This window comes from Pongo pygmaeus, chromosome 7 (assembly GCF_028885625.2).
Source record: "Pongo pygmaeus isolate AG05252 chromosome 7, NHGRI_mPonPyg2-v2.0_pri, whole genome shotgun sequence".
NCBI classification, from domain to species: Eukaryota; Metazoa; Chordata; class Mammalia; order Primates; family Hominidae; genus Pongo; species Pongo pygmaeus.
Window position 1 is genome coordinate 156,934,449 of NC_072380.2, and position 17,283 is coordinate 156,951,731.

General features: G+C 66.5%; 1 protein-coding gene across 18 annotated transcripts in view; it reads right to left on the minus strand.

Annotated features, from left to right (window-relative positions):
* PLEC (plectin) overlaps positions 1-17,283 on the minus strand; it is a 61,464-nt gene that overhangs the window by 16,219 nt on the left and 27,962 nt on the right. For 5 of the 18 annotated variants that reach the window (XM_054497772.2, XM_054497759.2, XM_054497767.2 and 2 more), the window contains 17 exons: positions 6,951-7,012; positions 6,470-6,559; positions 5,484-5,561; positions 5,298-5,390; positions 4,165-4,331; positions 3,519-3,634; positions 3,332-3,438; positions 3,131-3,250; positions 2,956-3,051; positions 2,640-2,767; positions 2,324-2,417; positions 1,535-1,689; positions 1,131-1,449; positions 973-1,050; positions 735-896; positions 465-569; positions 269-364 (listed from right to left, as the gene is read on the minus strand). In XM_054497772.2, the coding sequence (XP_054353747.2) occupies positions 269-364; positions 465-569; positions 735-896; positions 973-1,050; positions 1,131-1,449; positions 1,535-1,689; positions 2,324-2,417; positions 2,640-2,767; positions 2,956-3,051; positions 3,131-3,250; positions 3,332-3,438; positions 3,519-3,634; positions 4,165-4,331; positions 5,298-5,390; positions 5,484-5,561; positions 6,470-6,559; positions 6,951-7,012 (2,066 nt within the window). Of the gene's footprint in view, positions 1-268; positions 365-464; positions 570-734; positions 897-972; positions 1,051-1,130; positions 1,450-1,534; positions 1,690-2,323; positions 2,418-2,639; positions 2,768-2,955; positions 3,052-3,130; positions 3,251-3,331; positions 3,439-3,518; positions 3,635-4,164; positions 4,332-5,297; positions 5,391-5,483; positions 5,562-6,469; positions 6,560-6,950; positions 7,013-7,668; positions 7,954-10,695; positions 10,958-12,119; positions 12,492-12,992; positions 13,117-14,454; positions 14,743-17,283 lie in introns of those variants that run through there. The other 13 variants (XM_063669279.1, XM_063669284.1, XM_063669286.1 and 10 more) reach the window with 10 other exon arrangements.

The following is a 17,283-nucleotide window of genomic DNA, read 5'->3' on the forward strand; positions in this document are numbered from 1 at the left end:
GGGAGGGGGTCACGCCGGGCTACCTGGGACCAGAGCCCCAGCCTACAGCTGTCCCGGGGCAGGCCCAAGACAGGGGCACTGAGGAAGGAGTGGCAAAGCCCCCAGGAGGCCCGGGGAGCACCCCTGTCCAAGGCCCCGGTCAGGCTGCAGGCAGCAGCTGGCAACGTCTGCAGATAGGAAGGCTCCTGATTGGAGCTGCCGAGGGGTTCTGGGGGCTCCTACAAGGCTGCCGCTGAGCCACAGCTGGGAGGGGAGCTCCGGTTCTCACCTGAAAGTAGGCAGCGTTCTCCTTCAGGTGTGCCTCGATGCAGCAGCACAGTTGTAGCATCCAGCTCCACTGCGTCTGCAGAGCCGCCTGGAAGGACTGCAGGGCAGCAGGTCCTCGTCAGGCCCTGCCCCGCCCCGCCCCACCTGGGGACCCAGCACGGCCCCCCGCAGCCCCGCCCCTACCCAGGGAGCCCCACCTCCACCGTGGGCCGGGCCGGGTGGTCCTCCCGCAGCAGCCGGTCCCCAGCATTCTGGAGCTCCTTGATCTTCTTCTCCTTCAGCTCCAGCTCCCGCATCAGTGCCTGGCACCGGAGCAAAGGGTCTCAGGGACGGCCGGCCACACCCGGCTCTGCCACGCCCCCGGCAAACTCGACCCAGGGCCCCCACTGGTCTCTGACCATAGGGGACGGCCAGGGCACAGCTGGGGAGGGGGCTGTGGGGTTCAGGGGTGCTGGGCTACCCCTCACCGAGTAGCTCTCCTTCTTGGCGGTCATGTTGGTGTTGCGGTCGCTCCAGTCGAAGCCCACCTCCTCCTCCTCCTTCTCATTCAGCCACATTAGCTCCTTAGTGGCGGCTGCCACAAAGCTGTGCAAGCTCTCCAGGGACCTGAGGCGGGCCTTGGAGGAGTTCTGTGGGCAGGAGGGTGCGTGTCAGCAGGCCACTGCGGGCTACCCACCTCCCCCAGCTGGCCCTGCCCCCACTCACCAGCAGCTTGGCGTACTGCAGGTCCAGCCGACCCAGGCAGTCACGGTAGGCACCCCGGGTGGCGGGGGAGAGCTGGCCCTGCAACAGATCAGACGGTGAGGTCTGCAGTGGCTGGGCCCGGCCCAACCCCCTGCTGCCCATCCCTCAGTGCCACCCACCTCGTCACTCCGTGCCCGCTCGATCTTGGCCCGGAATTCTTCGATGGACTGGTGCAGGCCTCGGTGGCTGCCCAGCTGTGCCTCCACGCTGGGCAGGTCCACACCCCACTCAGCACCATCCACACGGTGCTGGTTCTCCTCCACCCAGGCCAGCAGGTCCTGCAGGTAGCGCAGAGTGGAGTCCTCCAGCTCGGGGCGCCTCTGCACACTCTGCAGAGTCACCTGGGTCACCTGGGTTGCAGGGGCCGCCACGCCTGCCTTCAGCCGTAGGTTGTACTCGGTGCGGATGGCTACCAGGCGCTCGTGCAGACGGTACACCCTGGGGCAGCAGAGGACTCAGGTAGGTGTTGGCAGGCCTGGGGCCGTGTGTACCTGGGCGTCAGGGAGGGCGGGGTGGGGCCCACCTGCGGTACATCTGCTCGCCCTGCGGGTGCCGTCCGTCCTTGAGGGTCTGCACGTCGTTGAACAGCAGCCGGATCATGCTATCCGCCTTGTCCAGGTCCCGTTCCACCTCCCCCGCCCGCTGTGGCACTTTGCCTGCGGCCAGCAGCCGGACATCCTGCAAGGTCGTTGTCATGACTCGGAGCACAGCTGATCCCCCTCTGACCTCACAGGGGCCCCAGCCAAGACGGCCACCCTCACCCGCTTCCTCAGCCTCAGTGGGCCACTGCCTCCATCTCTGTCCTTCCCCTTCCCTCCCTGCACCTCACACATCTTCCTGCTGGCCTTCTGGGGGATTGGGACCAAGTCCAGAGTAATTCTGCCCAGTCCAAGAACCGAGACCCCCGTGACCATGTCTGTGGGGTCCTGGGCCTCATCCTCCATCACCCACCCCAGGTAACTCCTCCTGTAATGCCGCGTGGGCCCTGTCCTCCTGGGCAATCAGCAGTGGGTTGGGCCCTCCCCTAACAGTAAACCGCTGTGGGGGAGGGGGCCTGGCGGAGGCAAGGCAGCCACCCTGGGTTCTGCCCCGTGGCCAGAAACCAACTCTGCCCAAAGCAGGCAGTGAGAGTTGGCTGCACACGAGGAGGGAGGAGCTCAGGCCTGGATTCCCCACCGTATGCCCCGCCCCTGCCCCTGCCCTTGCCCCAGGAGCCCAGGGGGACAGCCCCCTCCTTGCTTTAGGGCTGCAGGGCGGGGCAGGCTCCTCGGGGGCCTCCCTCCCGCCCGCTGCCTGCCCCACACCCCCTCACCGACTGCAGCAGCGCATCAGCCTGGTTCAGCTGCTCCTCACACAGCCCCGCCTCCATCTGCAGCTTGGTCACGATGCGCTGAAGACACTCCAGCCTGCGGCAGAAGCACAGGGAAGGGGCCGCGTTGGCCGGAGCCGGCACAGCCCTGGCCACAGACTGCAGCTCGCCTCCTGCTGTGGCCTCCCTGGCTGTGGCCCACTGTCCTAAGGCGAGTGGGAGCTCGGGTTCCCCCACTGGGGGCGGGGCGGGGGGGTTTCCTCCCCAGGCAGTGACTCACCCTCGGGTGGTTCCCCCGCCACCACAGGGCCCCACCCACCTCTCAAACTCGCTGCGGAGCTGCTTCTCCCGCTCCAGGATGGCCACGTGCAGCTTGCCCCATTCTTTCTCCACGTCCAGCGGGTGGTAGCCAGGGGGCACCTTGAGCTGGCCTGCTTGCACCGCTCCCTGTGGACAGGGGCCACACTCAGGCTATATGCGGGGGGCAGGGGGTGGGGCGCTGGGCCCTCAGACCCCAGCCCACCAGACCTGGGACAGCCCTGGTCCCAAACGCAGGGTCAGGTCGGGCTCTGGAAGAACCTTTCAGGCCTGGGGGGTTCCAGGACACCGCCCACCCCTCCAGCGGTCCCACTCACCTCCAGGGATTGGTAGATGCCCTTGGACCTGTTCTTGTCGGCCTCCTTGGCTGGTAGCTCCATCTCCTTAAACTTCAAGAACTGAGACCACAGGATCTGCCAGCGACGAGGGTGTCAGCAACCACGCCCGGCCCTCAGGGCAGGCCCAGGACCCCACCCCACACAGCAGGCCCACCTCAATCTCCTCGAAGCTGGAGGGGAACCTGCGTTCCTCAAAGGCGGCGGTGTGGTGTCGCATCCACTGCAGCAGCAGTAGCACCAGCTCCCGGTACTCCTGCCAGCGCAGCTGCAGCTCCTGCGGGCAGACACGGGCGGCTGTCAGGGGCCGTCGGGGCGTCCAGGCCCAAGCCCCCTGCCCTCCGGGCCCCCCACTCACGTTGGCCCTCACCCCATCCTGCACGTCCGGCACGCGGGGCATGGCGTCATACAGCGACGAGACATAGGTGATGATGGACTTCTCGTCGGGCTGAGGGACATCCACATCTGCAGGGAAGGGCAGCTCAGCGGTGGCTCTGGGGCAGGCAGCAGGGGAAGGGGCAGGGAGGAAGGCCACGCAGACGTACCCTCGGGGTCCAGGAGCCGCGTCACTCCCAGGTCGCGCTCTGCCACAGAGAAGGCCTGGTCCAGGTTCTCCAGGTTGGTCTGCCGGTACACCTTGTTCATGTCGATGAGCATGGGCCTAGGACAAGCAGGTGGCTGGTCAGGTGGGTGGGACAAGACCAGCGGCCACACCACACAGGCGGGTGCACAGGCTGGCTCCTCACACATCCCAGCAACCATGGACCCCCCACACTCACCCTGAAAGGTACGCTGCCACATGGGCAGAGCTGAGAGCACCCTGCCACCCCCACACCCAGAAGCCCAGGGGCACAGCACAGAAGACTGCGCAGAGCTGAGGGTGCCAGGCAGCTGGGGCTCCCTGCAGCCACCCTCCCCACCAGGCCCCTCCGGAGGCATCCACAGAGGGCACATGCACCTGGCTGTGAGGACCGGCAGCCCGCGGGCCCTCCAGTCTTGAGAAAGTGGTGGTGCTTCTGAAGGGCACCAGAGTGGGGCTGGGCCCCAGACTCCACCACCCCGAGGCGGCCAGCTGGCACTCATCCCTGTTCCTCTTGCCCTCCTCCCTGCCCCAACGTGTCTGAAGTTGCCTAGTGGAGGCACTGTTGGGGTGCCCCCAGCCCACAGCCCCCTGCCCCCGAGGCCATGTACTTGTGCCGGTGGATGATGGCATTGAAGAGGCGGCCGTCTCTCCAGCTGGAGGTGAAGTTGTCGCATCGCAGGCCCTGGTACCCCTCCACCATGCGCTGTGACCACAGCAGCAGCTTCTCCTTGGCCGTCATATCCTCCGACTGCCCACTCACCTGGATGTCTGAGATCTGCCCACAGCAGAAAGCAGGCCACAGCTCAGCCAACGGCTGCCAGGCCTGCTCTGTGCCCACAGCCACGTGCACAGGGCCAGGGGTAGCTCAGCACCCAGGGGGAGTGCATGGGGCTACCAAGCCAGCCAGGGCAGCACTGGGCTCCAGGGCCCTTCCCTGTTGGGAAGCTGCTGGGACTGGCCATGCCTCGGGGCCACAAGTCCAGCCACTCCAGCCGGCGGCAGTTGCCACCATGCAGCTCAGAACCCCCAACCCTCACTGCCACCACACAGCAGGTGCCCATTCCCCTAGCTGGGGAGGGCTAGGCTGCACCCTGCACCTCCCGGAGCTGGGATAGAGCAGAGTGGAAGGGCAGTGGGCATAAGAGGAGCCCATAAGTGTACCCCTAAACCTGGCCCAGAACCCCCAGGCCTGGAAAAGGCTGGGGGTCAAGCTCCATCGCTCGTTGCAGGCTGGCAGGTGGGGCCTCTGGCAGCCTGGCTTTGCACTCAGTGGCATGCTCAGGCCAGGTTCTGCCCACCCACCCCTAGCTGCCTGTCGTCCTGCCAGCCTGTGTGACTCAGCTGCCGTGCCAGCACCAGGCTCTGCCTGCTCAGCTCTCAGATTTGTGGTTTCCTGTGCAGCCAGGACAAGCAACGGGTGAGTCAGCCTGTGCTGCTGCAGAAGCCTCCCCAGGGCAGGCACCGGGGCCCGCATTCCTCCACAGGGAGGCTCTGGGCCCTTCCCAGCCAGGGCCAGAGGGCACGGATAGGTGGCCTCAGAGAGAGGCCTGTACCCTCAGGCCACAGATCCAGTCCAGGGTTGCGGCTGGCAGGAAGGCACCCAGGTGCCACCATACCTACGGTGCCAGTCACCTCCCGGGCCACGACCCAGCCAGAAAGCAGATCAACCCGCCAGCCAAGGAGCCCAGGCTACCCTGGAAACTCCTGCAGGGGGTGGGGGTCCTGGGGGCAGCCGTTCTACCTGGAAGTGCAGAATGATTGTCCAGATGAGGCCAAGGGTCAGCTTGGGGTTGCCGTCGGCGATGTCATCATTCCTGATGTTCACCAGCTTCACCTGTGAGCGAGGGGCTCTCGGTCACGGCCCACAGGGCAGGGCTGGCTTGGTGAGGGGTCTGGGTGGGGCCCAGGGCCTGGTAGGCAGCCTTACCTGGCGGTGCCGGAGGTAGTCCAGGGCAATCTGGACATTCTGCAGCTTGTGGAAACGCATCCTGCCCTTCTCCCGGGGCTGTGGGGAGGCACAGTCAGCACCCACAGTGCAGCTATAGCTCCCGGGCCCCACCCTCAGCATGCCCCAAAGCGCCACAGCAACCGAGCCAAGGGTCTTCCCCAGGGGGCAGCAGCCCCTCATCCCAGGTTCACCCTCCCCCGCAGGGAAAGGGAGGCCACCAGCCCAGGGGCCAGGCCCGGCCCATCAGGGCTCGGGAAGTCCAGCGATCCAGGCTGAGGGAAGGAAGGAAGGGGTGGGAGGAGACAATAGCCAGGAAGCCTCGTGTGGAGGGCAGTGGCACTAAAGGGGGGGTCCTCCTGTCTGGCAGTGGCAGCCACAGCAGCCACCCGTGGGTCCCAGGCCAGCTCTGGGCAGCACGGTGGACAGGCAGCTTGACACCCAACCACCTACCCGCCCAAGAGCCAGGCAGGGGTTGGCCGATGGGCCACCAGCCGCCAGAAAGCTGGGCTCCACGGTCTTGTGGAGCTCCCGTGCCGCTGCGGCCGGCAGGCACAGCCACTCACCAGGCGTGAGCTCCTGCTTACGTCCCGCTCCCTCGGCTGCCCAGCCAGAGCAGGGCAAAGGGTAAAGGGCAGAGGTCAAGGTTCAGAGTCCAAGCAGCAGAGAAACCAAAGCAAAGCGGAGCATGAGGTTACTGTGTCCCGACGCAGAGGGCAGCAAGGCCCAGAGCAGCCGAGGTCCGAGGGTTGCGGCCACTACCAGGCCAGGCCCTCGGCTGTGATGCCCAGCAGCCTGGGCGGGAGGTGCTGCCAGGGACGAGGCCAGGCTGCCCCCAGGGAGAAGGCAGGAGGGGTTGAGCTGGATTCCAAGTAGAGTGGGCGGCCGGAGAGGCCCCAAGGAGGGAAGGCAGGCAGAGGTCTCCAGGTGGGGCAGGCAGGGCCCGGAGGGGGCAGGGGCACACGTACCAGGCTGTCCCCCGAGAGGACCTCCAGCAGGGAGATGAGGTTGTGGCCATCGCGGAGGTCTTCATACAGGTCACTGATGTGCCTCTGGGCCTGTGGGGACAGCAGCGGCTGAGGTGGCCAGTCCCCCAGAGCCACCAATAGGCCCTGGGAGGCTGACCCACAGAGTGGGTGCTGGTCCCAGAGGGAAGGAGGCGGGGGCTGAGTCTCCCAGGAGCCCACGGAACACACCCCTGCCCCTCGGAGGCACCTACCTCTGCCCTCCAGTGCTGCAAGGAGAGACCAGGAAAGACCAGAAGGAAGAGGAGGAAGAGAGAGGCAGGAGCAGGCGTAGGGAAGAAAGAGGACAGAAAATAACAGGTTTCAGAGATGAAAGGTGAGCGCACAGGCAGCATGGGGACAGCCTTGGGCGGCAGGGGCCACCCTCCCTCAGCGCCTCCCACAGCCTCGGCCCCTGTGACACGCACCAGCATGCGCCACCAACCTTGATGAGGTGCTTGTTGACCCACTTGGTGAAGGTTTTCTTCTGCACACGATCCCGCTCATCTGGGGGAGACAAGACCAGCTTACCTGGGGCCTGGGTGAAGCCCCGGGGGCCCTCAGGTGACCACCATGCAGACACAGCAGCCTGGCTGGCCAGGTCCCGCCTGGGGAGCCCCAAAGCCTCCCTCAGATCACACACTGAGACCCAGGCGCCCTCACCCGCAGCCCAGCCAGGACAGCAGAGACCCAGGTGCCAGGGGCCCAGGTGCCACCAGGTACAGCCACCCCACCCCTGACTCTTCACCCGAGGAAATGGGAGGGTCCTGGGCCGCACCCTGAGCCCAGGGCACACAAGTCCCGTCCTGCACTTCCCCCGCCTCTACAGACTGAGACCCAAGCAGGGGTGTGGCAGAGCCAGGGCCCGGGCCCACTGGGGTGTCGGAAGGGAAGCCGTGTGTGCTGCTGACAGGGCAGCGAACCTTCCCCAGAGCGCAGAGTTCCTCGCCCTTCCAGGCCCGACACCTGACGCTCGGAGGCCCCCGTCAGCCTTGCGGGCGCCTGTCGGCCCACTCCGTGTTGGGTGGGGATGGCTGGCCCCCGACCCCCATCTCCAAGACCAGCCCCCCACGCGGTGCCAAGGCTTCCTGCCACAGGAAGTGGGCCTTCCTCCCGCAGTGGCCCGCCCTGCCTGGCGGGGGTGCCCAGGGGAGCCCTGCTACCTTTCTTGCCCTCAGAGGCCCTGAGCACAGCCAGGTACAGGTTGTCCTCCGAGCTGGTTCTCTTTCGGCCCAGGCCCTCGGGCTGCGGCACGCGGAACTGGTGCTGAGACATGCTGCCCCCACACCTTCGTCGCCCGGACCCTCAGCCTCAGGCACAGTGCTCTGGGCAGCCCCGTGTGGCACACAAGCAGCTGAAGGCTGGCGACCCCACGAGACGCTCACTCAGCACAGGCTCAGCTCAGAGCCCCAGTCAGTGTGGCCACTCCCTGCCTGCTGTACTCCCTGGCGAGGCCGGCCCGCCCCCGAGGCCCCACCCTGCCCAGGCCGCCGCCAGGGAGGGGAGTGTCCCGGCGGGAAGGAGCAAGGAGCCCCCTCCCCCACAGACACGCCCTCGGCCCGCCAGAAACAGGAAACCGGGGTTTCCTCACCCATCCTGCCCACTGCAGCCCCCTAGGGGGACCTGGGGACACAGGGGGAGCTGGCACTTCACTGCACACCAAATGGTGCCAGGACCACAAAGGAACACAGGCCATCCCCACAGCCACCCAGAAGGACCCCCTGACAGACTGAAGGGCTCCCCCCATGGGAGGAGCTCTGAGGCCACGCCTCTCTTTGGAGCTCCCTCCAGGCCGGGGCCAGGCCCTGCTTCAGCCTCTGCCCACCCACCCTGCCGGAGCAGACTCAAGAAGCCGCTGATACCTGGCTAGGGGAGGGGGCCTGCTGCCCGTCAGCTCTTGCAGCCCCTCAGTCACACCTCCTCACAGACCTGCATGAAGCGGGGAGCACACCCTGCCCCATGGTGCCTGCCTTGCCCCAGGGCAGGCCAGGCTCCTGCTCCGGGGCCAGTGGGGTCCCACCCCAGGCCTGGCCCCTCCCAAGCTGCCCACCTGGCACATCCTGGAGCAGCGCCCACCTGCGGAGCCCACCCTGGCCCAGGCAGACACCTCAGGTCGGAGGCACGTAGCTGAGGGCTGACTCATGGAGGCCAGGCCTCGTGGGGGGATGGAGCATCGGGAAGCCCCAGGAGGGGCCTCGCCAGTGAGTCAGGGATGGGGAGGGGGCCCAAGCCTGTGACTCACAGAGGGGAAGCCACACCTGAGGCAGGACCTGGGCGACCCCAGGGGTGGGGGGTGCTGTTTGCAGCTGGGTGGGGCTCAAGGGAAGCAGTCTCATGCTGTAAAGGGCAAAGGGCAAAGGGCCTGCGCTGGTTGGGGCCTCTGGCTCCCTGGGGTCCGGGGCGGGGCTGCCTCTGGCCAGCTTCTGGGCCTGCCCAGCCCACCCGACCACCATAGGAAAGAATGCGCTGCCCCAACCACAAGAATGTTCCAACCGCACATCAGGCAGATTCGGTCCAGCTGGGAGCGGCACTCAGCCTCGGTTCTGGGAAGAGCTCACCCCACTCCATACTGCCCCTGAGGCCGTGAGGGGGCGCCAGAACCCTCACAATAGGGGGTGCCCAAACCCCTCAGAGGTGAGGAAGCCCCCACTCCACGCCAAGGGGCACAGCCAGCCCCTAGGGCTCTGCCACATCGTACAGGCCGCCCCACGAAGACACCCCTTGGTCTCCATGCATGGACTCTGAGCCTGGCATGAGATTCAGGGTGACCCTCTTGCTCTGCCTGTCCGGCCCAGCAGCCCCCAGAACCTCAGGGGTCACCAGAAGCCCCCAAATCAAAATCTGACCCCGCACTGGTCAGCACCTCCAGTCTTGTGCCCAAGGGCACCCCGGACCCCACACCTCTGACTCCCCTCCCTGGGTCCAAAGCCTCTGGAAACATTGTCTGCCTCTTCAGAAGCCCTGGGCCTGGCAGCTATCCTGAGGCCAAGCACCGCGCCTGCTGGGTGTGGGCTCTGGGGGCCTGGCCGTGACCAGGTGGCTCCTGCCTGCAGTAACGGGGCAGCCACTCTGCTGAGGCACACAGTGTGAGATCCCGCAACAGCCAGGGAGGCGGGCACAGGGAGTCCCGGACAGCTGGAAACTGGGAGCCGGGGCCAAGGTCCGGGACCCACGTGGACCCCACCCCAGCCAGGCCCCTGTTCCAGCCTTCTCCCTGCCACTAACAGGCTTCCGAAGATGTCGCCCTGGGCTGGGCCAGGGTCAGGAATGGGACAGGGGCTCAGGGAAGGGAAGGGGCATGGTGGGGACTCCAGACATGGACTCGGGCAAGGCTGGGACCGGGTGAGGAGAAGGGCTGGGGCGGGGCGGGGCGGGGCTGGGACCAGGTGGGCTGGGGGCTCAGTCAAGGGCCTCCACCTCCCAAGCCTGGCTCGAGCTCCCCTTCCCCACTTCCTGCCTCTGGTTGCCTCTTTGCTCTGAACTCTTCCCTCCTCATCACCTCCCCTCCCTCCCAGCCCAGCCTGCCCCACCCCATCCATCCTATTCTGATCCTAAAACCAACAGACACTCCCGCCCCACCCACCCAGGCTACACCCACCCTCTACAGCTGCAGCTCAGCTGGCTCTCCCACCTGGGACGTACCCAGAACACCCCCAGCTCAGGTGCTTCTGCACACCTGCCTGACACCTGTGCTGTCCAGGGTCCCTCACGACAGGTACTGCCGTGGCCCTCTGAGGAGTATCGCCCCCGTTTTACAGGTGTGGACCCTATGGCTGAGGTCCCGCAGCTAGTGGAGGCGGTCCTAGGATGGAAACCCCAAGACTGGGAAGGGAATCCCACTGGCCCAGGACTGCAGCAAGTCCACAGAAGGCCTGGAGCCCCGCCTTCAGCACCTCCTCCCTCCCCCGTGTCCTGGAAACCCAGGCCAAAGCCCAGGCTGACGTGGAGCAGCCGGGGGTGGGCCAGCCCCGCCCCCTCCAGCCCCTTCTCTAGAGACAAACAAATGGGGGTAGGGGAACATCACCCCGCCTTCCTCCCCAGGTGTTTCCGGAGCTCGGGGCCAAGGCTGCGCCAGGCCAAGGCACCACCCCCATCCCAGCCCGGGCGGTGGTTCCCAGCAGAGACCCAGCCCCACTAGGTGAGAGCGACGGCGGCCCCTTCTGTTCCACCGGCCACGCCACCGCACCCACCTACGCAGCACAGCTGCCGGTAGAGGTAGCCCCTGCGGGCCCGCTCGCAGCCCCCGTCCAGCCAGCATGGCCACTCCAGCAAGACCTCCCTCGGCGAGGCAAAGGCGCCCCCCGCCCCCGACATGCCGGCCACGGCCTAAGCCCTGGTTCGGCCCACGGACAGTGCGGGAAGCTGGACCGCGGCTGCGCCTCTGCTTCCAGCCCACGCTGCGAGGCCGCCAGCTTCGCTCTCCACCTCTTCCACCTCCCCCCCACCATCCGCCCACTGCGGGAGCGAGGCCCAGACCCAAAGAACCTGCCCCTGGCGCGCAGCCCCGCCCAGCGCAGCCAGGAAGCCGCGCCCCAACCCACGGGCCGGGCTGGGAGGCTGCCCTGGGACTGAAGCGGCATGGGAGGGGGCCTCCCAGCAGGATGTGCGGTGGGGACTGGAGGGGCCTCCCAGCAGGATGTGCGGTGGGGACTGTAGGGCCCAGGGAGCAAGGCAGGGCATGGGATCAGGTGGTGGGCAGACAATGCTGGAGGCAGAACCGAGGAGCTGAGCCGCGTCTGGCACCACCAGGGAGTAGAGGCGTCCTGTGAGCCAGGACCGTGGCCGAAGGGGACAATTGTGGGCTGAGGTGGGGAGGCAGGGACAGTGTCTGGTCCCCAGCCAAAAACATGGATGGGGAAGAAGCCCTCAGCCCAAGTCCCATCCTGGCAGCTGAGTCCCCGGCAGCTCCGGGCATCCCCAGAGCCACGCCTAGAAGCCCCATCTTGACTCATCTCAAGTCCGGGGATCCAGCAGAGGAGCTGAGCCGGGCAGCGCCCTCACTGCAGGAGAGATCGGGCCGGCCAGGTCCCCGATAGGCAGTCCCTCTGGCCAGAAGCCCATGCTTGAAGCTGCCCAATCCCCAGGGCCCCGCCCCATCCTGTGCTGGGCACGGTTGCCACCTGGGACCACAGCCCAGGAGCTGGTGACTTTGAGCAGGGAGAGCAGGGCACAGCCTGGCTGCCCCCGCCCCCTGTGCGGCCCGAGGGCATGAGGGCACCTGCCTCACCTGTGTGTGGCTCCACCCCCTGCTCTGTGTGCAGGGAGCCACCTCCACCTCAGTGCTGGCCGGACAGGCACCTGCCCCACTTGTCCCTGCCACGGCGGCTTCCACAGGCCTCCCTTCGTGAGGGGGACGGTCCTGCCCTGCTGGCCTCCGCTTCCTCCCACCTGCCCAGCACAGGCTGCAGGCTGAGGGCCGCTGCAGAGCCCGCCCGGCCCTGGGACTGCAGCAGGGTCAGGGTCTACACTGCAGGGTGGGGCGGGGGGGGGCAACACTGCTTCACTGACATTCAGCTTGGAAACAGGAAGGGGAGGGCGCAGGGAATGAAGGGGCGGGAGGCAGGCGGCCCCTCTGCCCCGCCCCGAGTCCCTGGCAGCCACCAGCGGGGCTTACCTTGCTCGTCCTGCGCCCACCGACGTCCCCTGCGCCAGTGCCACACAGCGGCCAGGGTGACAACGTGGCCCACAACCACCAGGGAGGGAAAAAGGCTGCCCGAGGGCTCCATAGCCGCCACGCGGAGCCGCCAGGGCTGCCCTTCCTGCGCTGGGAACCGGCTGCTCCAGGCTAGACAGCCCCCCTCCCTGCGTGCAGGGCGAGCGAAGGGGAACGCCGGGACCGGAGCCTGCCCTGCCCGCAGGACCGCCCCATACGCGGCGGCAGCCCCACAACAGCTCCCGCCCGCCTCCTCTCCTCCTCCCTCCGCCGGTCCGGCCCTCGGCGCCTCCCCACCCTCACTCCCCACCCGGCCGGCTCAGCTGTCCCTGCGCAGAGCTACTGACGCTCAAGGTTAGCTGGCCTTAACCCCTGCGTCCCCGCGGCCACACCCGCTGGGAGGAGGGGCCAGTCGCACGCCTGGCCAAGCCGCAGCCCCCCAGCACTGCCCGCGGCCTCGGCACACACCCTCCCTCCCTCCCAGCCTCCCCCTGCTGTCCCCACCAGAAGAGGGGCCCGAGCAGCCCACTCTGCCTCCAAGGCTGCCCTCTGGGGACAGCTGGCAGGCATGGAGGGATGCCAGAGCCCCCACCCCACCCCAAGCCTGCAGCTGATCCCACCACACTCCTTCACCTTCGCCCTCCTCACCAGCCCCAACGCCCCAAAAGTGAGACTGCAGACCAGGGCTGAGGGGGTCTGGGTGAGGGCACATGAGGCAGGCTGCGTGCAGGGCGAGGGACGGAGCCCCTGGCCTCTAGCCTCAGCCCCAGCCCTCTGGCCCGTCCCCAGCAAGGGGCCAGGATTTCACAAGGCTTTCAAGGGCTGCCCACCTACCGGGCACGATCTTCATCGGGGACGGTGGCAGGAGCCCACGGGGCAGACAAAGCGGGACAGGGGTGTGGGAGGTCACAGGCCCCTCGGAGGAGGCACAAGCCACTGGCGGCAGCGTCGGGTGGGAGGAGGGCACGGCCGTGCTGCTGTCAGCAGCAGCTCGTGGGGGAGGGGAGCAGTGGGCAGGGGCCCAGGGGATATAAATATCTGAGGAGGGCGCGCGAGGACCGTCACCACCCAGACTTAGAACATGACGTGCGGTGCAAGGGCACCCAGGCCCCGCTGCAGTCAGGTCTGGCTGGGTGGTGCCACCCGACACCTCGGTCCCCCAGCTCCCACAGGGGATTCTAATAGAATAGAGCAGGGCGCGGGAGGTGCGGGCTCACGTCCCTGCAGGAGGGGGTGCAGCCCCCACCCACCTGCCCTGCCCACCCAGGGGGTGCTCTTGGAAAGGCCACAAGGACCAAGACAAGAGGCCGCCCATTCTCCCAGAGGGCCCTGCGCAGGTCACTCAACACAGCACCTGGCCCCACCGGTGGCCGGGACAGCCGCCCCAAGGTCATGCACGGGCCAGAGATCCAGGCAGCCAGAAATCAGGGCTCAGACCACCCAGGCAAGCGCCTGCCCCACAGCACAGCCTCTCCTGGGGTCCCAGGGATCTGGGATGGAGACGCCTCTCCTGGGCCACGGCAGGAGACTGGCCTGGCTCCACCCAGGAGTCCCGAAGCCCTGCTCTGTGGAAGGCTTGGGTCAGAGAGCCTCGCCACAGGCAGGCCCATAGCATATCCTATGCAGATCAGATCCCAATGCAGCCGGGGAAACAGGACGTGGGGCACGCACAGTCCTGCTCCTCTCCCTGGGACCCCTGTCTGCTGGGCGCACCCCAGCCTCCTGCTCTCCGGCCCCACACCTCAGAAACGTGCGGCCGAGGGAAATGCCTGCAGTGGCTCACTCTGGGCGGCCAGGGGTTGGGCAGGTCCAGGCAGCCCTGAGGGTCAGGGATACCCAGGCATGCCAGAGAGGGCCCAGCTCCCAGCTGAGCCCAGGACGGCATCTGGCCAGCAGTGGGCAGGGGCCGACAAGCCGGACGTTTCAGCCCACTCCCTGCCACGGGCTGGGGAAGCCTCAGAGGAGCCTGACTCAACGGCCTGGGTGAGAACCAGCTCCTGGTGGGAGAAGTGCCCCAGGCTGGCAGCGGGCAGTTCTTCTACCACTCCACGGAGGGCCAGACAGGCCTGTGCTTCTGGACACACACCACACACACCCCTGGGGCAGCTCCGAGAGGGGGCTGTGCCTATCCCTGCATCCCAGATTCTGGCATCTGATGGCACAGAACTGTGGGCAGTGGGAAGAGACAGGTCTGCCGGGGCGGCCCCGGCCCCCTCGTGGCCCTGCACAGCCGGAGGCCTTGGTCCCTGGTTCCCCCTCCTCTGCCTCCCACAGCACCCAGCTCTGCCTGCCCTACCTTGGCCCAGCTGAATCAGCTCCTCCATGCTGTACCTGTCCATGGCTGCTGCACAGGCCAGGCTGCTCCGAGAGCCGGCAGCGAGGAAGGCGAGGCAGGAAGGGAGGAAAGGGATGGGAGGCAGAGGGAGGGCCCACTCAGGCCCTGGTAGCAGCGGCTCCTCCTCGCAGCCACCCCTTAGTCAGTAAGCAGAGCTGAAGCCCAGCCGACTGACGGGTCAGACCAGCCCAGCAGACCTGCCTGGGGGTGCAGGGGACTGGCCTGCCTGCAATCCCAGAGAGCCCTCCGGCCCCAGCCCATGGGTCTTCCCTACTGTTCCTGCCCCGCCCAGCAGGCCCCCCGCCCAGCAGACCCCACCCTATAGCCTCCCCTTCCCGCTGCAGGCCCCACCAGCCCAGCCCTGCCCTCCCACCCACATTCCAGGCATCCATGTGCCCAGCGGTATTTCACGAGCCAGGCAGGAGCAGAGCCCCAAACTGCCCACCCCACCCCACTCCTTGAGACTCACATTCCTCAGCCCCAAAGGTGGTCTCTTCCTCCACCTGAGTCCTCCCCAACCAGCACAGCCCCAGGCATCTGTCCAGGGGCAATGGTGACACCTGCCTCCCCTCTCCATACCTCTCCACCCAGGTGCTTGTTGACCAGTGAAGTGCAAATCAAATCCCACCGTAACTACCCCTTAGAAGCCTGCCGGCGATCTACAGAAATCCCGCAAACGGGTGACTCGGCCAAGCCAGTGATCCCTGTGGAGAGCTGGCCAGGCCACAGTCCCTCCACCCAGTGTACCCTGTGGCTGGGAAGAAGGGCAAGGCAGCCAGGCCACCTCCAGGCATCCTCCTTGACGCCGGGCCACAGAGGGCCAAGGGGGGAGGTCGAGGCACAGGCGTGTCCTCCGTGTAGAGGGGAAGTGGTGGCGGCTACCCGACCCCTGCCCTTTGCTGTGGGAAGCAGCTCTAGGTGCTGTGCGTGGACAGCACTCACCGTGGTGGCGGCTACCTGGCCCCTGCCCATTGCTGGTGCATGGACAGCGCTCAACTGGCGTCTCCTCCACACAATCCTCGGTTCCTTCAGAATTTTGAGCCAGGCAAGGCATCGCTATTTGCAATGTAAATTAGGGCTGGGTGGTAGCTATAATCCCAGCACTTTGGGAGGCTGAGGCAGGCGGAACACCTGAGGTCAGGAGGTCGAGACCAGCCTGGCCAACATGGCGAAACCCCGTCTCTACTAAAAAAAAAACAAAAATTAGCCAGGCGTGGTGGCTCATGCCTGTAATCCCAGCTACTCAGGAGGCTGAGACAGAATCGCTTCAACCTGGGAGGCGGAGGTTTCAGTGAGCCAAGACTGTGCTATTGTACTCCAACCTGGGCAACAGAGCGGGACTCCATCTCAAAACAATAAATAAAATAAAATAAAAATGAAACGTAAATGAAACTCACATATAAAAACACATTCTTACAACTTCCCACCACACCAAGCAACCGAAACTCTCTGCCACAGGCCCAGGGCCTTCCCATGGGTCCTCTCCCTCTGGCCTTCCAGCCTCCCTCTGTCCCTCTCTCTGGGCTGCTCCTGGCAGGGCAGGCACCTCCTCAGAGCCCTCTCTGATTGCTTCTGAAGCCACCTCCCCATCACTCTCTCCTCACCCAGTTTACCCCACATATCTGGAGCCCCCTGGGGCAGGGGCTCCATCTGGGTCTGGCCCTGGCCTGTGCATGGCTAAACAAGCAGGTGGACGGATGGCTTCCCACACAGATGTGTTGCCAGCAGGCCCCCATGGGCCCCACCCAGGGACAAGCAGACCACCAGGGCACAGGGAGGGCAGGGGCCTCACCGCAGGGGTACAGCTGGTGCTCCCTAGCCAGGGCTGGGTGGAGAGGGGCAGCCCATCCAACAGGGCCATCGTGGACCAGCACAGTTGGCCCACGAGCTCTGGCCTTGCCCTTCTGCCGACCCACGGCTGCGCAGTGGGGAAGGGCAGGGCAGCTCACTGCTTGGTCACTTAAAAACTCCAAGAAGTCCATGGTCTCAGGTATCATCAGAACTGCCCTGGGCTGTATGCAGGGCCATCCTGACCCCTGCCACTGCCTGAGGCCCAGCCCTGGCCCTCTGCCACACCCCACATCCGAGCCTCCTCCTTCCCCTAGCTTCCCATCCCAAGCTCAGCCCGTGAGGTCCAGGCAAGAGAGGGGTCTGAGCCTGCTGGCCCTGACTCATCCCGGAGCTGTGGCTCGCTTCCTGTTGGAAACTCTGAGCTGCTGCTGGCGGCTGTGGCTTTGGGGGGACTGAGTCACCTCCATCGGGGAGGGGTGCCCTCCGCTCTGCCTGCTGCAGCCACACCCAGCACCGCCCCCCGCTTGGCCCTGCCGCCAGCTGCCCGCCCTGCAGGCCCAGCCCAGCCACGGACAAGGAAGGAGAAAAAGGAGGGAGGGACTCCCAGTCACCACAGCCAGGACTTGAGCATGGGGAAGCTGGGCTGCCAAATGACTGGGGGGTGGGTGGGCAGGGGTGGCGGGTGGGAGAGGCCAGCAGGAACACCACATGGGCTGGGGCCTGGACTACACGCCTGGCCACGCAGTCTCTGTCTCATGCCTCCTGTCGGGAGACATGTCGTCCATTTAGAGAGGAGCTGGACAGGCCACACAACCTGTCCAAAGCCGCAGACAGAGCCAGGAGGGGAGGCCAGCCTCCATCCCACAGCCTCACTGATCCTCCCAGATGGGCCCAAGGCAAGCCCCTAACAAGTCCAGCTCACCCCAGGCCAGCCAGCACCAGGGCTCTGCCCAGCATCCCACACGGGCAGCTGTGCCCCAAACTTGGGCCTCCCCTGGG